We start from the raw sequence: 21543 nt of genomic DNA, 5'->3' as shown, positions 1-21543 counted from the left end.
CAGAATCATAGAAAATTAGGGTTGGAAAGGACTTCAGGAGGTCATCTAGTCCAACCCCCTGCTCAAAGCAGGACCTTCCCAACTGTATCATCCCAGTCAAGGCTATATTTAGCCAGGTCTTAAAAACCTCCAAGGATAGAGATTCCACAACCTCTCTTTTGTCTTTTGACACCAGGTACAGAGTTTTATATGTGCATATGTTTGGGTAAATACACATGTAGGATTTCTTGTTGGGTAAATGTTTTTATCCTGGGATCTTAAAGATGTACAAGGTCATTGTCCCACTTAAGTACTTTGTAAGTACTGGGAACTAAAACTCATGTTGAGTTTTAATTGTCATTCATTCCAGGGACAAGCTATTTATGTAAAGAGCTGAAATTAATTGCTGCCTTTTCCCATAACTCATGTACTTCTACAAGTATCAGTATATCCCCTATGTGGACTGTTTCATGCTCTTGCAAATGATTGAACCTTACAGTTCAATAAATGTTTCTTATCTATTACTGTACTGTTGTTTGTGAATAGGAACCAAATTAGGATTGCAGTCATAATCATTGTTCTTATTTTGCTGCATTTAAAATCAAGTGTAGTATTGCAGTGAAGGATTAGAGTGCACTGAGACGTATGATGCAGTATACCAAAAAAAAATCCAAAAACTCCCTTTAAAAGCAGTTGGGAAAATTAAACCAATTAGGTACATCTGTTTCACTTCTAGACAACTTAAGGGAGATTTGAGTCACTGAGACCCCTGGAACATGCTCATTTCATGGTATGATGGATCTATCCTTGATCCCAATAATTGTGCCTTCTGCCATTTCACACATGCATGATGGGATGTGCGATTTTTGAATCAGATCTCAGTTGCACCATTACTATGTGATTGCGGGCTCCCTCTGTACTGGCAAGTAGAAAACCAGGTGCCCAGTGAATTGATGCAGTTTTGGAGGTGAGACCAATTATCAGCTGCTTGTCAGTCTCAGCTCTGGGACCACACTGAGGCTGTTCCCAGGACCCTGCCCCATATTCAGTTTAAGGTGGCATATTCCTTGTTTTACTGTGCCATTAATTACATGAACACATGGCTAGGTTACTAATCAAGATGTGATTAATATTTGCCAGAGGCCTGAATCAGTAGAATATTTGGGCCAGAATTTGAAATGTTACACACACAATGCTTATTTAATTGTGGGTTTATTTCTCAGAGGTGTTGCTTTTAGACTGGTAGGACTAATCACGCAACCTTTTGACGTATTCGAAGCAAATTTTTTCTCTCTTCAGAGAGATCTTCTTTTTGTGGCTGTATTTAATGAAGCTTTTAGTATCTTCATTGTAAGAATAGATGCCAATTCCCCTGAGATGAGCATGCTTCCATTACAGCTGTTACCATGTCCATCTATAACAGTAACACAGTTCAGGGCCTGCTGTTTCCTTTTGCTTTCACCATATTAGGATTCTCCTGGACCTTGGTTCCCCTTCTCAAGTCAAACAGTTGAACCTTTGACAGAAGACTATACAGAAAGTTTTCTTGCTGTATCTCTATTACTAATAAAAATATGCAGACTCCAGTGTTTCTATTAGTATGACCTTAACACATTCCCTTTCAGGCAGGAGGCAAGGATAAAGGGTTTTCCTGTCTTTTAAACCTACTGCCTTGGTAGTTCTGCATGTATGGATATTCCTTTTTCCTCCATTTTGAGCTGGCAGACAAGCTAGAAGCAAGAAATGTGGCTATTTCTTGCCTTAACACATTTCACTTAACTATTAATGCCTGTTCTTCTATCCAAAGCCTGTATTTAAACCTTTGGAAGAGTCCAGACAGTAAGGACAAGGAAGGGGTAGGCAACATTTTTAGGCTGAGTGCCAGAAACACCTGCAACCTTGACTCAAAAGATGTTGTTGTGCTGGGGTGGATGGTGTGGGAGCCATGAGGTGTCCCAGTCCTTGTCATGTTAGTGTAGACTTGGACCCTTCCCTGCTGTCCACCCAGAGGCACACGTGCCAAGTAAAATGCCTTTGTGTACCATACTCTGGCTCTCGTGGTGGGGGTTGCCTATCCCCGAGAGAGGAGTATTTTTCTGAAGATATTAAAACAACAAAACAAACACAAATCTTCAAGGAAGTGGATTTTGGAAGCCTATGATAAGCAGAATTCTGAGTTACTTTTCTATACTTTGTGGCAATGTAAGTGCCACATCTGATCTTGTTCTCTGAATTAATGAGGCACAGTTGCTTTAGATCAGTAGTTCTCAATAGGGAATGTCATGAACTTTTGAGGGTGCTGTAGCATGCAAGACGATAAGCACTCATTTTTCCCCGCCTGACCTCTATGCAAGGAGGTAAGGGCAGGCTCATCTCTGAGTAAGCTCACACTTGTCCCTGCCGACCCCCGCGTGTATACTGAAGTGTTTGTTCCTACCCACTTCTCCATATAATATGCTAAGCACAGGGTCAAAAGTGCTTGGATCCAGTGCAAGGAGGTAAGCTCATAATTGTCCCTGCCCCACTGCTCTGTGGGAAGCAAAAGGTTTATTCCTCCTCCTCATCTCCCCTCCCCCTGGAGTTAAGTACTGCAGTAGATAAACTAGGTATTGAACTGGGGAACCACTCAATTCACAGGAGTTATGGAGGGTGCTGTCAGCCTCAGAAGGTTGAGAAACATTGTTATAGGTCCATTAAAGATTCCCTGTTCATGTAAAATCTGGAATTTCCTTTTTCTGCTCCAAGTGAGAAGCATTGGGCTTTAAGAGGCACCATGCTGCTTCGAAGGCCCGAAGCATAATTAACTGTTTCTCTAGTTCTTCAGCTTCTCTTGTATGATTCCATGATCATTTAGTGTGAATGCCATAATAAATTTCCTAGAAAGAAAGTAGTGCCTTGATCTCATTTTGTGAGGAAACCTACAAGTTGGGTGATTCCATATCTTAGGATAGGTGTGAAGAGAGCTTTCAAGTGGTAATTGTATACTGGCTCAAGTAACAGACCTATCAACCTGCCTGATTTGGAAGAAGAACAGCAACCAGATGTCCACATTTTTGGTTTGAGCAAATATCTCTGCTCCAGTAGGATGGAAGATTTAAGGAAATTGCAGCTCTGGAGAGATTCAAATAGAAATAAAGCAAATGCTGATGTTGGTAGACTAACCACCGACTTAGGTTGTAACATGCATCTCTGGTCAGGTTTCAGTTCTCCTTGTTACTGAGGTTTGCAGTATAGGAATGTTCCTGGATCTTCCGCTACACTTGGATCTTCAGGTGGCAGCAGTGGCTAGGAATGCCTTTCACCAGCTCTATCTGGAGACAAGGCTGCATCTGCTTCTTTCAGATTCAGATCTTGCCACCATCATCCAGGCCTTTGTATCTTTCAGGCTAGACTACTGTAATGTGCTCTAAGTAGGACTGCCCTTGAAGTGTTTGGAAGCTGCAGATGATGCAAATGATGATAGCCTGCCTTCTGACAAGGGTGGGTTGCCAGGAGCACAAGTCTAGTGTTCCAGTCTTTACAGGTTTTTGGGCACATTTCAGGGTGCTGGTTTTGTCAACTAAGGCCCTAAATGGTTTGGGCCATTCTCAGCTTTGGAACCTTCATCTTGAGATTTCTTCTGGTTTAATGTATGTTAAAAGAAGTTAAAAAAAAACAAACAACCTCTTACAATGCCAGCATGGGTCCGGGCATATTGGTAGGCAAATAGAAGAATTTAAGATTCTTCTGCCCCCTTCCCATAGCGTCCAGCCAAGTCAATTGCTAAATTAAGAAACTTTCTCTGACTAATTAGAGGCTGAAAGGCATTCCCTTTTAAAATTACACCAGTTTACATGGACAGTTTCAAAATAATCATAGTGAATAGACATTCTTTTGGCTCCAGAGCTTGTATGACTTGAAGGGAACCTCTTGTTTTAATTATAAGAAATTTCCTCTAATAATGAAATTTGAGCATGATTTCTCTTGCTCCCAGTCATCCTGTCTCCCCATTAATAGGTTTTAGATTTCACATAAGCAGACCCTGAGCTCTGTCTTGCCCTTTTTAGTCTTATGTTTCTTGGTGAGAACCTTTTAAGAATAAAGCTCAGATGTTTGTTTCACTTGTTTAAATATCTCATTTGCACCATTTTTTCTTAGGGTAAGCCTTATTTTTTAGCTATTTTAAACTGTTTTTCTGAGGTGTCCACAGTGAATTTTTATTTATTTTTTTTGGCTTGTTTACTGTGGCTGTTACTTTTATCCAAGGAACAATTACTTCCTTAACAGGAAAAAAATGTTCAGCTTAATGGTAACTGTGCTGTTTATCTCCAAAGCAAAACATCTTCCTAGATTCATTAAAGCTCATAACTAGTCATGACTTTCACACTTGAAGTTTAGTCGGATTGTCAGTGAAGAGATTTATAAGACAGTGTTTTGAGTCTTCTTGCATATCTTTTCCAGGTTTTATAAATAAGGCTCAGCAGAGTGACATAGTAGTGCTAGAAGTAGTCACTTTGCAGGAGAGAGTAATCCTTGTTTGATTAAGGAGCCAGTGGATTTGTTATTTTTGAGAATGTATAGAAATACATTTTTCCTATTTGTAAATCCAGATTTTTGTAGTCCTCTTGAGAATCTGCAGCAACCCCAGACCATCTTTTTGATAGTTAAATTATGTCCTGAAATTACTTATTTTCATTCATAGATCTCAGCATTTTCCAAGATAAGCATTATTCCCTCTTGCAGATGGAGGTGTTCCTTAGTGTTTTTGTGGTTACTTTTCTTGTGTTTAAAATGTCTCAAGTAAGTGTTTAGGGGAAATTCCCAAACTGTAGAGCCTCCCCGATTATAACACAGAGGGAAAAATGCTCCTTTTTCTACCTACAGGAGTGACATCTGGAGGGAGAAGTCCATTGGCATGTTGCTTTTACTTTTTTTTTTTTGGTAACTCCAGAAACAGTCTGTGGTGGTGGGGCCAAGGGGGAAAACCTTATAGAGGACTTCTAATAGCCATAAACTGGTGGCTTTATACGTGAATGAATTTGAGACATTCTTTTTTTTTTTTCTTTACTGAATTCCCATGCCTAGCAAAGGAGGCCTAATTTCTGGTGTGAGCTACTGGATTCTGAAATTTACTCTTTTGAGTCAGCAGTAAACAGTAATCTTAATCTTTTTCTGATACTACATGTGCATTTTTACCTGTCTTATCTGGTAGGCTTATGAGCAGGTACTGGGACAGTTTTTAGTAGGAGGTTGTAAAAGTTTGATGGAAAGATTGGTAGCACAGGTCTCCAGAATGCTTGAAGTTTCAGTCTTACTGTGGTTGCTCTTTGGTTAGTGGGTCCAAGTGGAAGACTTGAAAACAGGCTTCCACTTTCCCAGATCCTTCAAACTAACTTTCAGCTGAACAAGCAGTGACAACTAAGGCATGAACTTATGCATTCATTAGTGAAGTGTGAACTTGGCTGGAACCTGTTATATGCTAACCTGTACAGGAAGATCAAATACAAAAAACGCTAAATGAAATGTTAGGGTCATACTTAAATACAAAAAGTTGTATACTCTCCCCTCCCCCCAACCTTTCATATGGAAATAATTCAGTTTCATTGCTTATAAAACATTTTGGTTATTAGTTAAGGTATTAAAATTTCTATCTAAAGATATGCATATATACTAGGCAGGTATGTTGCTGTTGATGTCAGAATTTAAGTTGACTTTAAATATGGGTTTTAAATTGATGTTGCATTACTTTTTACATACAGTACACTGCTCTAATTCCCAACTTATGATACGGTGTTATGACAACTGAGCTTGCACTGTCTCTAATTGAAAGCATATAGTATCAAATCTTCACTTCTAAGCATATTTTTTTTATTTTTGTGACGTGCAGACAGATGCCAGCAGTAAAGCTATATTCTCAAAAGTGATGGTCATTACAAGTAAGTTGGCTTAAGTATTTTATGCTACTACTTCAGTTCTAAGTATTTTTGTTTTTCTGTTTAAAAAAATGTTTGTTACATTAGGCTCTAAACTATTGCATTATAACTTACATATTGATATTTTATAGCCCTTAAAGTTAAGGGTCATCAAAGCAGCAACTCACTGTTACTTCCTTTGAATAGTGCTGTCTCAGACTGCAGACCTAGATACTTCTAGGATTGGCGAGCTGGTCGGTTGACTGGCCAAATAATGTCAGTTGACCACATCTAAATACTGACAAACAGGCCAAGTCAGGAATGCTTTCTCATAAACATTAGCCTACCTTTTGATTGCCATCTCCTAGTAACAGCAGGAGCCAGTGCCCTGTGTCCCCATGTCTGTAGCAATCGGGAGACATCCGTACACATCTCTCCTGTATTAAGAGTGTGGGCCATAGTGTAGTCCCTCTTTATTTAGTGACAGGTACCTCCCGTCTCTTGAGCTCTGTCAGCCTTATGTCCCTTCCCTGCATTGGGCCACATGGAGCTGAAGGAGGTATTCCTTGGTATAATTATCGAGGCCCTTGGCAGACATTACCTTTTAATGCATGATTAATAAGTTAATTGTGTGATAAATTGGAACATACCACACGTTCAAGCAATTTATGGTGCCATAAAATGGTGAACAAGCGGGGCAGCAGAGCAAGGCATTTAAAAGTACTGGGGCATGGGGTTCCAGTATGCTCCCCATATGCTCAGCATATTTCTTGCCTTGCCTTGCTGCCCACATGTGAGGCTGCAGAGCTAGCCATTTAAGTGCCAGAGCACAAGAAGTGGATGGACTTCCCTTTCTATACTCTGACACATTTTCTGTTTTGCACTGAAGATCAAAGCAGGAAACATGTTGGTGCAGGGGGTAGCCTTCAGGTCTAGCATGCCCCTGCCCTGTGCATGATTTCAGGGATTGGGCAAGCTGTGTTTTGGACCCCAGGGCTGCCCCATGCCTGATCCCAGCCATCCGTGAATCATGGGCTTTGGGCAGGGGGCAGCCTCAGGCTCTCTGCCTGCTGTCAGTCTCACAGTTAGGTTCTGAGGACATTTATGTGTGTGATAGTTGTGCATTTTTTTGGATCAGGCATAAAATTCCACAGATTCCAATAGCACGAGTATATTAAGGTCTGGTAAGGGTCTTAGTGACATGCCTTCCTGTCATTGCCTGTATGTTTCTCTCTTCATTTTGAGGTAGCTAAAAAGCTCCTTGTGTATAGACGCTTACTTCTGTTCTTAGTTTTCACCACCTTGTTTGTTTTGAGCCTCCCCTGCCTATGTCCTTTTGGAACTGCCAACCTCCCTTTATTGTTCAGTTTGTCTTTTGGGTCCTATCTGTTGCAGAAGAAAATTGGTCAGTTTGGGGACTCCTCCATTCAAAAACCAGAAATAGACTGAACATCTCTGCTTCTGAGAAGCTGGTGATTGCGTATCAGACTTTAAGGTTGGAGAAGAAAATGGCAGATTATTTTGTTTCAATAGAGGAAGAATAGGAGATGAAGCTTTTATCCTGAATCGTTGACTTTTAATATAGCAGAAGACCCAGTTAGTTTATGACTTTTTGTTTCCTTCAGTTCTAGACTACAGAGTTTTCAAAGTAAGGATATAGTTTTCCTACAAACTGTTGAGTAGAGTTGGATTTTATTAACTTCTCAGATAGCATTGCAATATTTTTCTACAGTTCCTTATTCATTTCTTAATGTACCAAATTAATTCTCCAGTAGCATATTAAATGTTGTCATTGCTAAAAGATTGGTATTTATTTTTTTATCCAGTAATCTTTCATTTACTGTTTAAAGAAGGGTATTGATTACAGCTTGATGTGCATTTCTAGTAGATACATGATTTTGTTAAAGTAGTATGATGAGGTTTCATTTTACTTTGTAAATTATTTGTATATCAGCTATGCTCAATTTGGTATTTACATTGTTTGCTTTCTTGTTAGTAATCTACTTATTTAACCAGAAATACTCTTGGTTACATATTTGTCAATAAAACTTCTACATTAGCTTTTAGTTTTATCAGCAGAATAGGGAAGTCTTAAGAAATAGTAGAGAGAGAAAGTTGAAAAAGAACCTTTGTCCTATGAGGGATGCAAAGATGGTATTAACAAATGAATAGCAAGGGAACCTGAATATACAGGAAAAAGTGCCTAGAAATGGACATGTTATCTACATTCATATGTATGCTTTATCTATTTACATGTTTTTTTTCAGTGCTTTTACTGAGCAAGTAAAATTTGTGTTAGTGCATTATGCAAATTTAAAATCTAAGTTGCTGTAATTTTGGGGAATTTTTATTCTATTAATTTGTTTTACATACTTAAAGGGAATCTGCCAGATCCTGGCAAGGCTCAGGATTTCATGAAGAAGTTCACACAAGTTTTGGAAGATGATGAAAAAATAAGAAGTCAGTTAGAAATGCTTGTTAGCCCAACATGTTCTTGCAAGCAAGCTGAAGGATGTGTGGTAAGGATAGTTCTTAAAGTACTTGACAAGCTATCTTAGTAACTGAATTGTTTAATAATCTATTTCAAATGCTGTTGCAGCGAGAAATTACAAAGAAGTTGGGCAACCCCAAACAACCTACAAATCCTTTCTTGGAAATGATAAAATTTCTTCTAGAGAGGATAGCTCCCGTGCACATTGATACTGAATCCATCAGGTAAATATTTTTTTTATTGTGTTGCAGATAAACTGTTTCATCGTTTGAGTTGTACTTTTAGCATCTTGCTTATTCTGATTGTGTCCTTTTAAAACGTTTCAGGTGCTAAACTTACCAGTGGACGGGGGAGGATTGGATTTTTCCATATTTTTTACTGTTCATGTTTTTGTATTTCATTCACTTTAGAAAGTACTTGACCCACAGATGTATTTAACTTAAGAATATACTGCATAATCTTTTTTCTTGACACGAAACTGGGGTAGGCAGGGGAGGACAGGACATGGCACATTAAAAGATTAATGTGGTCATGGTCATTAAAAGATTTGACATTTGACATACTTGAAAGCAGTGGGAAAAGTCAGCCTAGGCTACCTGATTTTTATTTTTACACACCCACAACCACCCATTTAAAACCGTTGTTGCACCTCCAAGTTCTCCTTCAAGTACATGTGTACCCACGTATTCTTACTCTACGTCTTACTTTACTGCAGGAGTTGGCAATCCCTGGTATGTGCCAGTGTGTTGCATGCAAAGACATTCTGCTTGGCACTTGTGCCTTCAGGAATGGGCTGGGGCTGCACTGTCACAACAGGGATCAGGCCCCTCATGACTCCTCTTTTCTGCCCTGGCACACCAATATCTTACAGGTTGAGGTTGTGGCTGTTTTTGGCACTCTGCCCCAAAATGTTGCCAACTCCTGCCTTATTTAATTTTAACCACTTTTCTTTCCTTTCCCAAACCCTTTTTGGAGTAAAGGGAGTGGTTCTGCTCTTACCCTGCCAGTAGAAGAGGAGTTCCTCCTGGAGGCAGCCATGGCAGTTGTTATACTGAGTTGTTTAGACCAGAGAAATCCAGGGCAGCCTAAGGGCCAAAAGGGGAGCACATAAAAAGTGGAAACAGGGTGAGATCACTAAAGATGAATATACCTCCTCTGCTCGTGCTTGTAGGGAGGCAGTTAGGCGGGCCAAAGCTACCATGGAGCTGAGGATGGCAACCCAAGTAAAAGACAACAAGAAATTGTTTTTTAGATATATTGGGAGTAAAAGGAAGGCCCAGGGAGGAATAGGACCTCTGCTAAATGGGCAGAAACAATTGGTGACAGACAGGGGGGACAAGGCTGAACTCCTCAACGAGTTCTTTGCCTCAGGGTTCCTAAGTGAGGGGCACGACAAGTCTCTCACTGGGGTTGTAGAGAGGCAGCAGCAAGGCGCCAGACTTCCATACGTAGATCCTGAGGTGGTGCAGAGTCATTTGGAAGAACTGGATGCCTTTAAGTCGGCAGGCCCGGATGAGCTCCATCCGAGGGTGCTGAAGGCACTGGCCGACATCCTTGCAGAGCCACTGGCAGGAATATTCGAATGCTCGTGGCGCACGGGCCAAGTCCCAGAGGACTGGAAAAGGGCTAACGTGGTCCCCATTTTCAAGAAGGGGAGGAAGGAGGACCGGGGCAACTATAGGCCAGTCAGTCTCACCTCCATCCTTGGTAAAGTCTTTGAAAAAATTATCAAGGCTCACATTTGTGAGAGCCCGGCAGGGCAAATTATGCTGAGGGGAAACCAGCACGGGTTTGTGGCAGGCAGATCGTGCCTGACCAATCTAGTCTCCTTCTATGACCAGGTTACGAAACGCCTGGACACAGGAGGAGGGGTGGATGTCGTATACTTAGACTTCAGGAAGGCCTTCGATACGGTATCCCACCCCATGCTGGTGAACAAGTTAAGAGGCTGTGATGTGGATGACTACACAGTCTGGTGGGTGGCGAATTGGCTAGAGGGTTGCACCCAAAGAGTCGTGGTGGATGGGTCGGTCTTGACCTGGAAGGGTGTGGGCAGTGGGGTCCCACAGGGCTCGGTCCTTGGACTGATACTCTTTAATGTCTTCATGAGTGACTTGGACGAGGGAGTCAAATGTACTCTGTCCAAGTTTGCAGATGACACAAAGCTATGGGGAGAAGTGGACACGCCAGAGGGCAGGGAACAGCTGCAGGCAGACCTGGACAGGTTGGACAAGTGGGCAGAAAACAACAGGATGCAGTTCAACAAGGAGTAATGCAAAGTGCTGCACCTAGGGAGGAAAAATGTCCAGCACACCTACAGCCTAGGGAATGACCTGCTGGGTGGCACAGAGGTGGAAAGGGATCTTGGAGTCCTAGTGGACTCCAAGATGAACATGAGCCGGCAGTGTGATGAAGCCATCAGAAAAGCCAATGGCACTTTATCGTGCATCAGCAGATGCATGACGAATAGATCCAAGGAGGTGATACTTCCCCTCTATCGGGTGCTGGTCAGACCGCAGTTGGAGTACTGCGTGCAATTCTGGGCGCCACACTTCAAGAAGGATGCGGATAACCTGGAGAGGGTCCAGAGAAGGGCAACTCGTATGGTCAAGGGCCTGCAGACCAAGCCCTACGAGGAGAGACTAGAGAAACTGGACCTTTTCAGCCTCCGCAAGAAAAGGTTGAGAGGCGACCTTGTGGCTGCCTTTAAGTTCATCACGGGGGCACAGAAGGGAATTGGTGAGTATTTATTCACCAAGGCGCCCCCAGGGGTTACAAGAAACAATGGCCACAAGCTAGCAGAGAGCAGATTTAGATTGGACATTAGGAAGAACTTCTTCACAGTTCGAGTGGCCAAGGTCTGGAACGGGCTCCCAAGGGAGGTGGTGCTCTCCCCTACCCTGGGGGTCTTCAAGAGGAGGTTAGATGAGTATCTAGCTGGGGTCATCTAGACCCAGCACTCTTTCCTGCTTATGCAGGGGGTTGGACTCGATGATCTATTGAGGTCCCTTCCGACCTTAACATCTATGAATCTATACTCTTTAGATTGGAGTGGGCACAATGGTAGATCAGGCTGTCAGCTGGACTCTGTGTCTCAGCAGCCCCTGCCTGTGTCAGTTGAGCCAGTTTCCATGGAGACTTCAGGAGTGGCAGGGCCATGACAGTGCAGGGTCTCTGTGGAGACTGGCCTGAGCAGTGCTGGCAGGGCATGTGGTGGGGCTGGGATTTTGAGGCAGTGACAGTGCAGGCAGGGACTGGGGTAGCACCACAGTCTGTTGCCTGCACACCCCTGCCCACAGCATGTGGGCAGCAGATCACAGCTCTGTCCTGGCTCCTGCCCATGCTGTTAAAGCCACAAAATCCAAGCCCCTGCCCCAGAGCAGCTCCCTACCCAGCTCTGTGCCCTGCCAGCACTGCTCTGGCTGGTCTCTATGGAGACCCAGGGAGTGTGGGGCCTTCACAGCCCCACCACTCCTGGGATCTCTGTGGAAACCAGCTGGAGTGATGTGGGGAGGGGCTGCTGGGAAATAGTCTGCTGTGGGCCTGATCTGGCCTGTGGGCTGGACTTTGCTCGCCCCTGCTCTAGAGCAGTGTTACTCAACTCATCGGTTATGACCCAAAAGTGGGGTGTAAGAATATATGAAAGGGTCGTGAACAAACTTTAAAAATGGGTTCTTCTTTAAAGGAGAAAAACGTAGGAAACCTTGGGTTTTCCTTTTTAGGCTGACAGAGTTCCAGCCTGCAAGGGGCTGCTTGCGGGGGGGCCCCCCCATGTCCCACACATGCCCGTCCTGTCGTTCCCGTCCCCTGCCCCACACAGGGGGGTGGGGAATAGCGAGTTGGATGTAAGGGGCACCAGCAGGGCCAGGGGACTGTTTTCTACTTAAACTACTTACTGGGTCAGGACTGGCCATTGATGTTTACAAATGGGTCCTGGTACAAAAAAAAATTTGAGAACCACTGCTCTGAACCAATCCCACACCCCTAATAGATATGTCTGTTAGTCCCTTAAATTCAGGATCCAGAGCAAGATCCAGGAACTAAGTCCCTGGTCCAGTACTCGACTTGACCTGTCACCGTATTTCCATGTTAGCCTCACTGAGCACCAGTAGCTTAATCTGCCCTTTGTGCTTCAGATCCCACTCAACAGTAGGTCCTCAACCAGGAGCTCAGCAGCATGCTGAATTATTTTGCTTTGCAAATGGTGGATACTTGTTGTACGAGGACACAGCAGAGTCTGGGCAAGCTGTGTGACTCCCATGTGCTTAAGGTTCCAGGTATAGTTTATACCAGCACCCTGGAGAATGCAGTGGATCTGTCCAGTTGGTTGCTGTGTCATCTGAACCACTGTTGACATGGGGTGCTAAGCTGCTGGTACTGGGCATTGGTTATAATCTGTTTCTCCAGTGATGCAACTCTCCTAGTGACAGTCAGTTTGCCCCATCACTCCTCAATGGCTTGCCCCAGCTCTTGTTAGCTCCTTTTGGAGCTTCCCTGTGGGTTTGCTTTTTTTCACCCCTATGAGTGACTTTCTGAGGCAACCTGGTACTAAGCTGGCTTTGTTCTCCTAGCATGCCAAGTGCTAGTGCATTGGCATTGTCAGTAGAGGGTGATCTCTTCCTCTCACTTTGGACTTTAGTTTCTCTTTGTATCTTGTGTAGGGTAAGTGCATGAGTCTCTGCCATTGCTTTTTTTATTGTACTGGCAAAGAGAAGAATCCAGCCATTGTTACCTCTCTCTATAGCAGTGGTTGACTAACAAGCCAGTGGCCTTAGGTATATATTCCCTCTTTCCCTGTGTACTTCTACAGGCCCTGGAGTGATCCATTTGCCATAGAACCCTAAGTCTTGGGCTATTTATTTTCTCCCAATCATCTCCATTATTACTGCTGCCAGATGCAGAGTGCTGTCTGCTTTTGGTGCCGATTTAAAGAACTCCTGTTTGAGAGTTGAATTTGCACAGTTTTTCATAGGTCTTCAGGCCCTGTGCCACCCTGTGTGCTGGGTCTAACACTCAGGGCCACACTATCTAACCCATGGGGTTTCTAATGGGTCTGTAAATTTGGCAACAGGGGAGCACTGCCCTGCTGCCAAATTTTCAGACGTGTAGGCAGCCCTGCAGGCCAGATGAGAGTGCCAGGAGCCAGATCTGGCCCTCACCCCTGGTCTACATCAGTAAGGAGGGAGGCACAGGAAGTGGTCTCTGTAGCAGTAGTTCATCTACCACCAGATTTAGCTATTGGCCGCACACTTGCTTGGCTTTCAGAACACTGGTGGAATATCTCAACTGAATTGTCTGCATCAAACAGGAGTGGAAGATCAATAGTTCTGTCCTCCATTCCCTCTTCACAGATGGGGTTAATTGGGAATACACCTATTTGCTACATGACTCAACAGCAAGTGTGGGACCTTTTGTGATGGGGAGGCTTCAGTCCAGGCTCCGCATTATATGTGCACACAATCTTATGGTCAAAAGACTTCCTGTATGTCTTCTTGTGAGCACCTCTTATGTGGCAGGAACTGTGGAAAGTGAAGCCTACAGGCACCTATACATGTGCCCCCGACATCTGCTCGACACATTCTAATTAGAAAGTGTTGGAGAGCATGCTTGTTACCATGCTCCAGCAGCCTCAACAGCATATGTATTCAATGTCCCTGTGCTTCAGAATGGTGGCAGGGGCACTTTAACTGAAGTTCATTGAACAAGCTTTAGTTAAAGCACCCCTGCCACCATTTTGAAGCGTGGGATGCTGAATACCCTAGATGCTGTGGGCACTCTAATTAAAGCGTCCCCTACCACCACCACCCCAGAGCACGTGTAAAGATGTCCTTGGTTATCATCCTAGTCCTTTTGTGGCATAAACAGTTTTGGTACCAGGTTCTCCTGCTTCTGTCCTTGAGGATCCTTGGGTATTATCGCTAGTCCCAGACCTTTCTGGGGAGGGGGACTACTTAACCTGAGGCTCTACTTTCTTCACCATATTGCCTGGATGCTTAAGGGTTCTTGCAGGTGAAGTAGGATTGTGCAAAGCAAAAAGATGCTTCTCAAGTGTTCTTACCTAGTAGTATGAACCACATTCTCTCCCTCTGATGTCAGGCAAAGGATGCTTCTCCCAGTGATCTTGTACTACTAACATTCTGAAGCATTTATTGGAGCTTAAGCAAACCAAAGCCAATCTGCCCGTCATCTCTGATCTAGATTCACTCTGCAGCCCCACTGGTTCATCACCCACCAATTGGGGGCATGCCTGTGTTTGCTTACCTGGTTGTCCATAGATTTCTTAAGAGTGTGGTGCAAATTTTTTCCTTGCGCAAGGGATCCAGCTCTGTAGAGGGTTCTGAACTTAGTTATCAAGTCCCTGATGAGGCAGCCATGACAATTAGTTTGCTATTCTGTCTGTTCATAAATAGGTTTCCTTTGGGAGGCAGCCTCCTATAACAGCAAGGTTGTTAAGAACCAAGCCATTACATTGGATTCTTCTTATACTAACTTTTATGTGGATAAGGTGACCCTTAGGACCCACTTGAAACTTCTTCCTAAAGTAGCCTCTGAAGTTCACCTGAATCTGCAGATTAATTTACCCATTTTTTTTTTACAAAGGCTTGTGCCTTCCCTGAACAGAACAATCCAGGGCACTTTAACTGGTGCAGCAGTTATTAGCCTAGAGAATATCTAAATGGAGTTTAAGCTGTGCTCCTTCCGCAGAGCAATCCAAATTTGATATTCCTTCTTCCTTGAACATTGGGTCTTACCATTTTTAAAAAGTAGTTAGGTTTTTTTCTGCAATTTGTTAAACTAGTTAGAAATGAAATGGCAAAAACATGTTGTTATGGTAAATCGCATGAACATCACAGGATGCTGCCCCTAGTGGAGTTACTGGTGGTACTGGTATGCCGTTTATCCTATTTGTAATTCAGCCTTCAGGAGGTGAGGGCCCATATACTTCACCATTGAAATGCTGGGATTCAAGTATGCAGTGTAAGGAACAGCAATTGTGCTTCACCTCCAACTTTATGTAATTGGTCATCTTAGTGCACCTTTAAAATCTGTACCTTCCCCCCCTCCCCCAAGAAACTTTTACTCAAGTCTTTCTGAAATTTTGTTGATAAGAGTGCATTTAGCTTTTTTTTAAAGCTGTAAATTAAGTAGTAAATAAACCCAGAGTTTCTATCAGTTTTAAGAAACACTCAAAACTTGTCATCTCAAATGGGGAAAATAACATTGTAACTCTTTAACTGAATTGCATTTCTTATTGGCATCCTTTACAGCAGGCTTGTCTAACTTCCAGGTAGTCAGGGGCTACATGCGTGTGAGTTGAAGTCCTGGGGACCACACACGGAGGGCTGTTAGCTATGTGGTCATCCCACTTTCCCCCAGCTTAGTGTTCCCTGTCGTCTGTCCATGTCATGTCCCTGCCCCCCCCCCACGCACACAGTAAGGACAGTCTGGCTTCTTGTCTTTCTTGAGAGCAACCTGGGTCTCTACCCCATGGCACCCACAATGTCGGCACCCTAGACACCCACTGCATGTGTGGTTCTGGCACTTCATTCCTCTCCTGTGCTGCCCCCAGGAGCAGAGACAGGAAGTAGCAAACCAGAGGAAGGTGTGGAGCCCAAAGAACCCCATTGCCCCAGCGGGAGCAACAGTGGGGTTGGCTATGGCAACTGGCCGGGAGCCCACAGAGTGCATGCTAACCCTTTAGAAGGCACAAGCAGCCCAGTGGGCTGCCAGTTGGACAGCCCTGATTTTACAGGTTTTATTAATCTCCATGAAGAAATGTTGGTGATATTTAAAGTCTGAGTCACTATTTTAAATGCTAGATTACAGGTCAGTGGTCTGCTTTTTATCTGTGAAGCCTAATTAACAACACATTTCCTAATGGTTCTACTTACTGTCTTAGAAATAGTTGTCTTAGTTATACTCAACAGTAATTTATAAGTATGAGGGTCTGTTATATTTTCTTCTTTGCAGTGCCCTTATCAAGCAAGTAAACAAGTCCATAGATGGAACAGCAGATGATGAAGATGAGGGTGTTCCGACTGACCAAGCAATCAGGGCAGGTCTTGAGTTGCTTAAGGTAAGTATCTTTTTTTATATTTATTGAAGAGTAGCTAGCACACCTTACTTATTTTTAAAATAGCCATATAAAATGTAATTACTTAGTGCTGTCAGCCATTATAGGTTTTTCAGCAGTTATCCCAAAGAACTTGGGACTTTTCAGGGACTTGCCACAGTACTTCCCAGAAATCATTGTATAGCTCTTTATGCATCTGCCTTATAACTAAGTAGGGGACCCATGTGGAACATTTTAGAGAAAAGTGTGTCAGAAAGTCGAGTGTTTTTTGAAGTTTGTGCTAAAAGTGTATTAATGTGGATTTTCTTGTGCTTGCATTACTAATATCTAAATTTTATTTCTTTTTCCTATGGAGTGTTTTTGCATGCACCCATGTATACGTGCATGCTAGCAGTCAGTTGTACTGGAGCATTTGCTTTTAGCACATGTACAAAATTGTGTTGCTATATATTTTTGTATTCAGGGAATAAATACATAATAGTGAGTTGCCTATGCCTGTACCCCTCTCCATCCCCTCCTCCCCCCTCCCCCCTTTCTGAACCTGATTTTTTTAGAGTCAAAAGTTGAATAGTAAAGCATTTCATTTCACTAGAACAAGAACCCACCTTTTGGAGATCCAGTTTCTAGTTCATTCTTTATTTAATTATGTATTATATGTAATATTTATATTGGCATAATTTGCCAAAGGTACAAGAAGTTGGCATTTTAATTGAGAATGCAATTATACAAAAATGGGAAAAAGTTTTCTGTTTTTCTTATTGCTCTCATGGAGTAGAAGAGGAAATTCTGATAATCTTGTGGTTCACTAATCTCATTTAATTTATTATAAAAATGTCTTTAATTAAAACATTAGAGAATTTTTACCCCACTTAATTTTGTTATATCTAACTTCTATAAGGGTACATTAGTCCGCATGGCTTATACAACATATACTTCATTTGTACTGTGTTTATGATAGTTAAATATACAATGGTAAACAGTGTAACTTTTATATAAATGTCTCATGGGGCACCCAAAATTCAGTTGTGTTCAGATAATTAAAATGCACCAATCCGATAGACTTCAAGGGCACACCCTAGCCAGATTATCCAGAGATCTGGCAAGATTCTCTAAGGCCAAGTGGTTTATTTGTATGGAGATTTTGGGATGGGCAGGAATGGCTGTAGATGTTCAAAGGAATTGGTTGGAGAACTTTGTGCATCTAGACAAAGGCAGGATTTAAGACAGGATGTCGAAAAAGATTGGAGGTAGAATGTAGGATTCAGGGTAGAATTAAATGATTATTAACAGAGGTGACTATGAAGATAAAACTGAAGAGGTGATCAGCAAAGGAGGCTGGGAACGAAGAACAGCTGCAGAAACCCAAAAGAACAGGGTTACAAGAGGAAATTGGGATAGTCAGCATTGTGAAATGCAGTAAGGAAATTGAAGAGTAACTTGGAAAGGAAGATGAGTTCTTGTGCTCATCTTTTAGTTACATCAAAGTGGAGGAATTAGGTGTAGAGGGAAAAAGTTTTGAGCTCACTCAAAAGGAAGATGAGGCATGAGGCAGTTTAACAGAAACAAACAAGGGATTTCTTTGGGATAGGAGAAAGTCTGCCCCTGAATGCAGAAGGAAAGCTACTGGGGGAGAGAAAAGAAACTGTAATGTGAGGGATAAAAAGCTCAGAAGGTTTTAAAGACTGAGAAACATATTTGGAGGCTTGTCTGTTGGGCACAGGGATAAGTAGTACACAATCAAAAGATGTTGGATGTTGAAAATGAGGAGACTAGATAAAACATTGGTATGATAATTAGTAGAGAATAAAGGAATGTATAGAAGTGTATGTAAAAAAAAAAAAAAAGATTTTTTTTTTTTTTTTTTTTAAATTGGAGATTTCAGGGTGATGGATCTTTGCTAAGTGTCAGAGGCAGGGGAGAAGGTGAGAAGTAGAGTTACTTGACCAAAAACAGCAATGTATTTTAAAGGTTCAGATATGGCAAGTGAAAATGGCACTTCATATATTTCTGAATTAGATAGAGGTGTTTAAACAACCCCCCCCCCCCCCAAATCCTAATGTGAATTTTTGTTGTTTGTCAGGTACTCTCGTTTACCCACCCTATTTCATTCCATTCTGCTGAAACTTTTGAATCCCTTCTGGCTTGCCTGAAAATGGATGATGAAAAGGTGGCAGAAGCTGCGTTACAAATTTTCAAAAACACAGGAAGTAAAATTGAAGAAGACTTTCCTCACATTAGATCGTGAGTTGGATATATTATTGTGTTTTGAGGGAGATTTTAAATTGTATTGGATTTTAGAAGTGATTGGTTTTACTCATGGATAGTGCAGTACTAATCATCCTTTTATTTTATAGCAAAATGTTACTTCAAAGAGACTTTATGGATGTTCAGCATTTTAATAAGCACAGCAAAGCGGTTTAAGTCATCTTAACTGCATTAGCTGATGAAGGGTACAAGTAATACAAATAATATGTACAAAGTAGTGTTGACTGACTTAAACTCATGTTGTAGTAGGGTAGAAGTGTTGTTGTCAGTGATGATACAGGAGGTGTACAGGAGGCAAAGATTTTTGTGATATCTTTTATTGGACCAAATGTATATTTGGGAGAACTGTTGGACAACCTTTTAGGCATCACATGCCCTTCCTCAAGTCTACAAAAAGGAGGCAGACACAAGTTGAGCTAAATAGCAGAGAGAGGACTCCATGCATATGCATTTTGTCTGGAGGGATGGAAGAGGGCTTTGAATAGGAGTGAAGAAGCTATTATTAGGAGCTCTTATATGACAGAAGTGCAATAAAATAGGCAATCTAGTTGGTGGCAGAGTGAGACCATTCAAGAAGGGAGAGGATAGTTATTATACATGAAGTGCAGGGAGATTAGTAGCAATGTTTAAGTGACCATGAGCCATAAAGCCAATATCTGTTTTGAGTCCAGATTCTTTTTACTCTTCAGTAGGGGTTTGAATTTCTTTTTCCAGGCTTATATCTATATTACTTTACTTTGCAATTACCTCAGTTTGTTTCCCAAGTTATGAAATACATATAGTGCTGGAAAAATTTTCTTTCACATTGTCTGGCTCTACAAATGTTAAAGTGCTGGAAAAGAAATTGAATTCCTCAATAACTATTTTGTGAAAATTAAGTGTTTCTTCAGAATAGCTTCTGGTCCTCTTTCTTTTTTAAAAGAAATTAGCAAAATTGCAACATTTTGATAAATTTTCTGACTTGCAGAATTCTGTATGTATACATTTGCCTTTGTGTATTTTGAAAGCAGAGATCCAAATCTAAAAGAGGTATTTGTTTTTGTTTTTAGAGCGTTGCTTCCAGTCTTGCATCATAAAGCTAAAAAAGGGCCACCTCGTCAGGCCAAATATGCTATTCACTGCATTCATGCAATATTTTCCAGCAAAGAAACACAGTTTGCACAGATATTTGAGGTAAAATGAAAAGGGTTTGTTTTGGTTTTTTTACATCTTATACGATACAATTATATTTATACCTTTCTTGTTTTTCTTTCTTTTTTATAGTTGTGTTTAAATAAATTTATATAGTGGTAGCTAAACTGAAACGCAAGTTCTTTTCCAGAATTAAGTAATTAAATTGGGAAAAATCTTTCTTTTCTCCCTTTATTCCTAAATTAATAGCCCTTGGTGCAGGTGAGGTACTTTTAAAGGGCATGGGCCCTTTTAAAGCTGAATAGGTTCAGGTTGAATAGAAGAGCTGAAAGGTAAAGTTGGTGTGGCAGCCCCTAGCAGATAGTTTAGTGTGTACTTGGAGTGGGGACAGTGAGTTAGAGAAAAATGACATTGTGATTGAAACAGTTTTTGTGTTTGGTGTCCTTTATAACAAACACTTACATGAGTGGTTCTTAAATAAGTAATCCACTCATATGTTGTTTCAGTTTAACAATACAGAAAGGGTATCCATTAATCTAATGAGTTCATTGTTTCTGCGAGACTTGTTAACTTTCACTGGGAGAAAACATTGTTTCAAAAGCAGAATAGATGAGTTGAATAGGCTCATTTAATAGAATTTATCCAGAGGGAAACGGATGGAAAATTTTCTTAATGTGGCTAGACAGGTAAATTGATATAATCTGAATTTGTTGCCTATATTTTATTTTTTAGCCACTGCATAAGAGCCTTGATCTGAGCAACTTTGAACATCTCATTACGCCATTGGTTACCATTGGCCATATAGCCTTGCTTGCACCTGATCAATTTGCTGCTCCTTTAAAATCTTTGGTAGCTACCTTCATTGTTAAGGACTTGCTAATGAATGACCGGGTGAGTACTTTAGCTAGTTGTGCTGCCTTTTGAAAGATTGTGGGGTGGGGGTCCTGCAGGTTATGTATTCAGTAAGTAATACATTAGTATAGCAGTGAAAATTAGTGGCTTGCATGCTTCTATGTGTTTGCATAAAACAAACAGGTTTTGAGGTTGTGGCTCATGTCTTTGAGTAGGCTGTAGAAAATGAGACATTATCTGCAATTTTTCATATTGTTGCATCACAGCACGTGACTGCCTGCTCATGTTAAACCTAATGGATACAGTCCTTGCTGATTCAAGCAACATAGGAGTTCTGCCATTTATTTCAATGAGGCTAGGGCTTTGCCATGTGGGTGAGCCATTTCATTCAGTCTGTGGGGCTCTTGGGAGCATATGGCCTGCTGCCAACTTACTGGGTATGGAACCCTGTTGGAAGCTGTGGGGGGGCAAATGTTGTGGGGAAGGAAGAACATGAGCAACTGCTTGCTCTGCCACCAGGTCCAAATCCAGATCCAGCTTGCAAGGCACCCTCTTTGGTCCTTGGCCAGTCCATGGGGCTGGCCAAGCTTGACAGCCATACTTTACAGGAGTGTGGAGCTCAAATCTCCAATTCTACTTGAGGATATACATTATTTAGGTATAATGTATTGTTTGAAAATAAGCCAACCAGTATTTGGTAATTTTGTACAAATGCTTTTACAGATCTTTTGATCCCTGAAAATCAAAAAGTTATGCCAGTGGTGTGTGACCCATGGGGCATTTAGCCCCTGGCCTCTTAGAAACTGGACAGCCATGGTTTATGCTCTAAAGCAAGACTAACAAGGGTACTGGTAATCCCA

General features: G+C 41.9%; 1 protein-coding gene across 4 annotated transcripts in view; it reads left to right on the top strand.

Annotated features, from left to right (window-relative positions):
* PDS5B (PDS5 cohesin associated factor B) overlaps positions 1-21543 on the top strand; it is a 169131-nt gene that overhangs the window by 94376 nt on the left and 53212 nt on the right. For all 4 annotated transcript variants that reach the window (XM_019498287.2, XM_019498288.2, XM_019498286.2 and 1 more), the window contains exons 15-21: positions 5846-5894; positions 8250-8389; positions 8470-8585; positions 16333-16438; positions 18516-18676; positions 19750-19873; positions 20564-20722. In XM_019498287.2, coding sequence (XP_019353832.1) covers positions 5846-5894; positions 8250-8389; positions 8470-8585; positions 16333-16438; positions 18516-18676; positions 19750-19873; positions 20564-20722 — 855 coding nt within the window. The remainder of the gene's footprint in view (positions 1-5845; positions 5895-8249; positions 8390-8469; positions 8586-16332; positions 16439-18515; positions 18677-19749; positions 19874-20563; positions 20723-21543) is intronic.

The sequence above is a fragment of the Alligator mississippiensis genome, chromosome 1, assembly GCF_030867095.1.
Source record: "Alligator mississippiensis isolate rAllMis1 chromosome 1, rAllMis1, whole genome shotgun sequence".
NCBI lineage: Eukaryota > Metazoa > Chordata > Crocodylia > Alligatoridae > Alligator > Alligator mississippiensis.
Note: the sequence above shows the minus strand (reverse complement) of the source record. Positions and strands in the feature narration are given on the sequence as shown.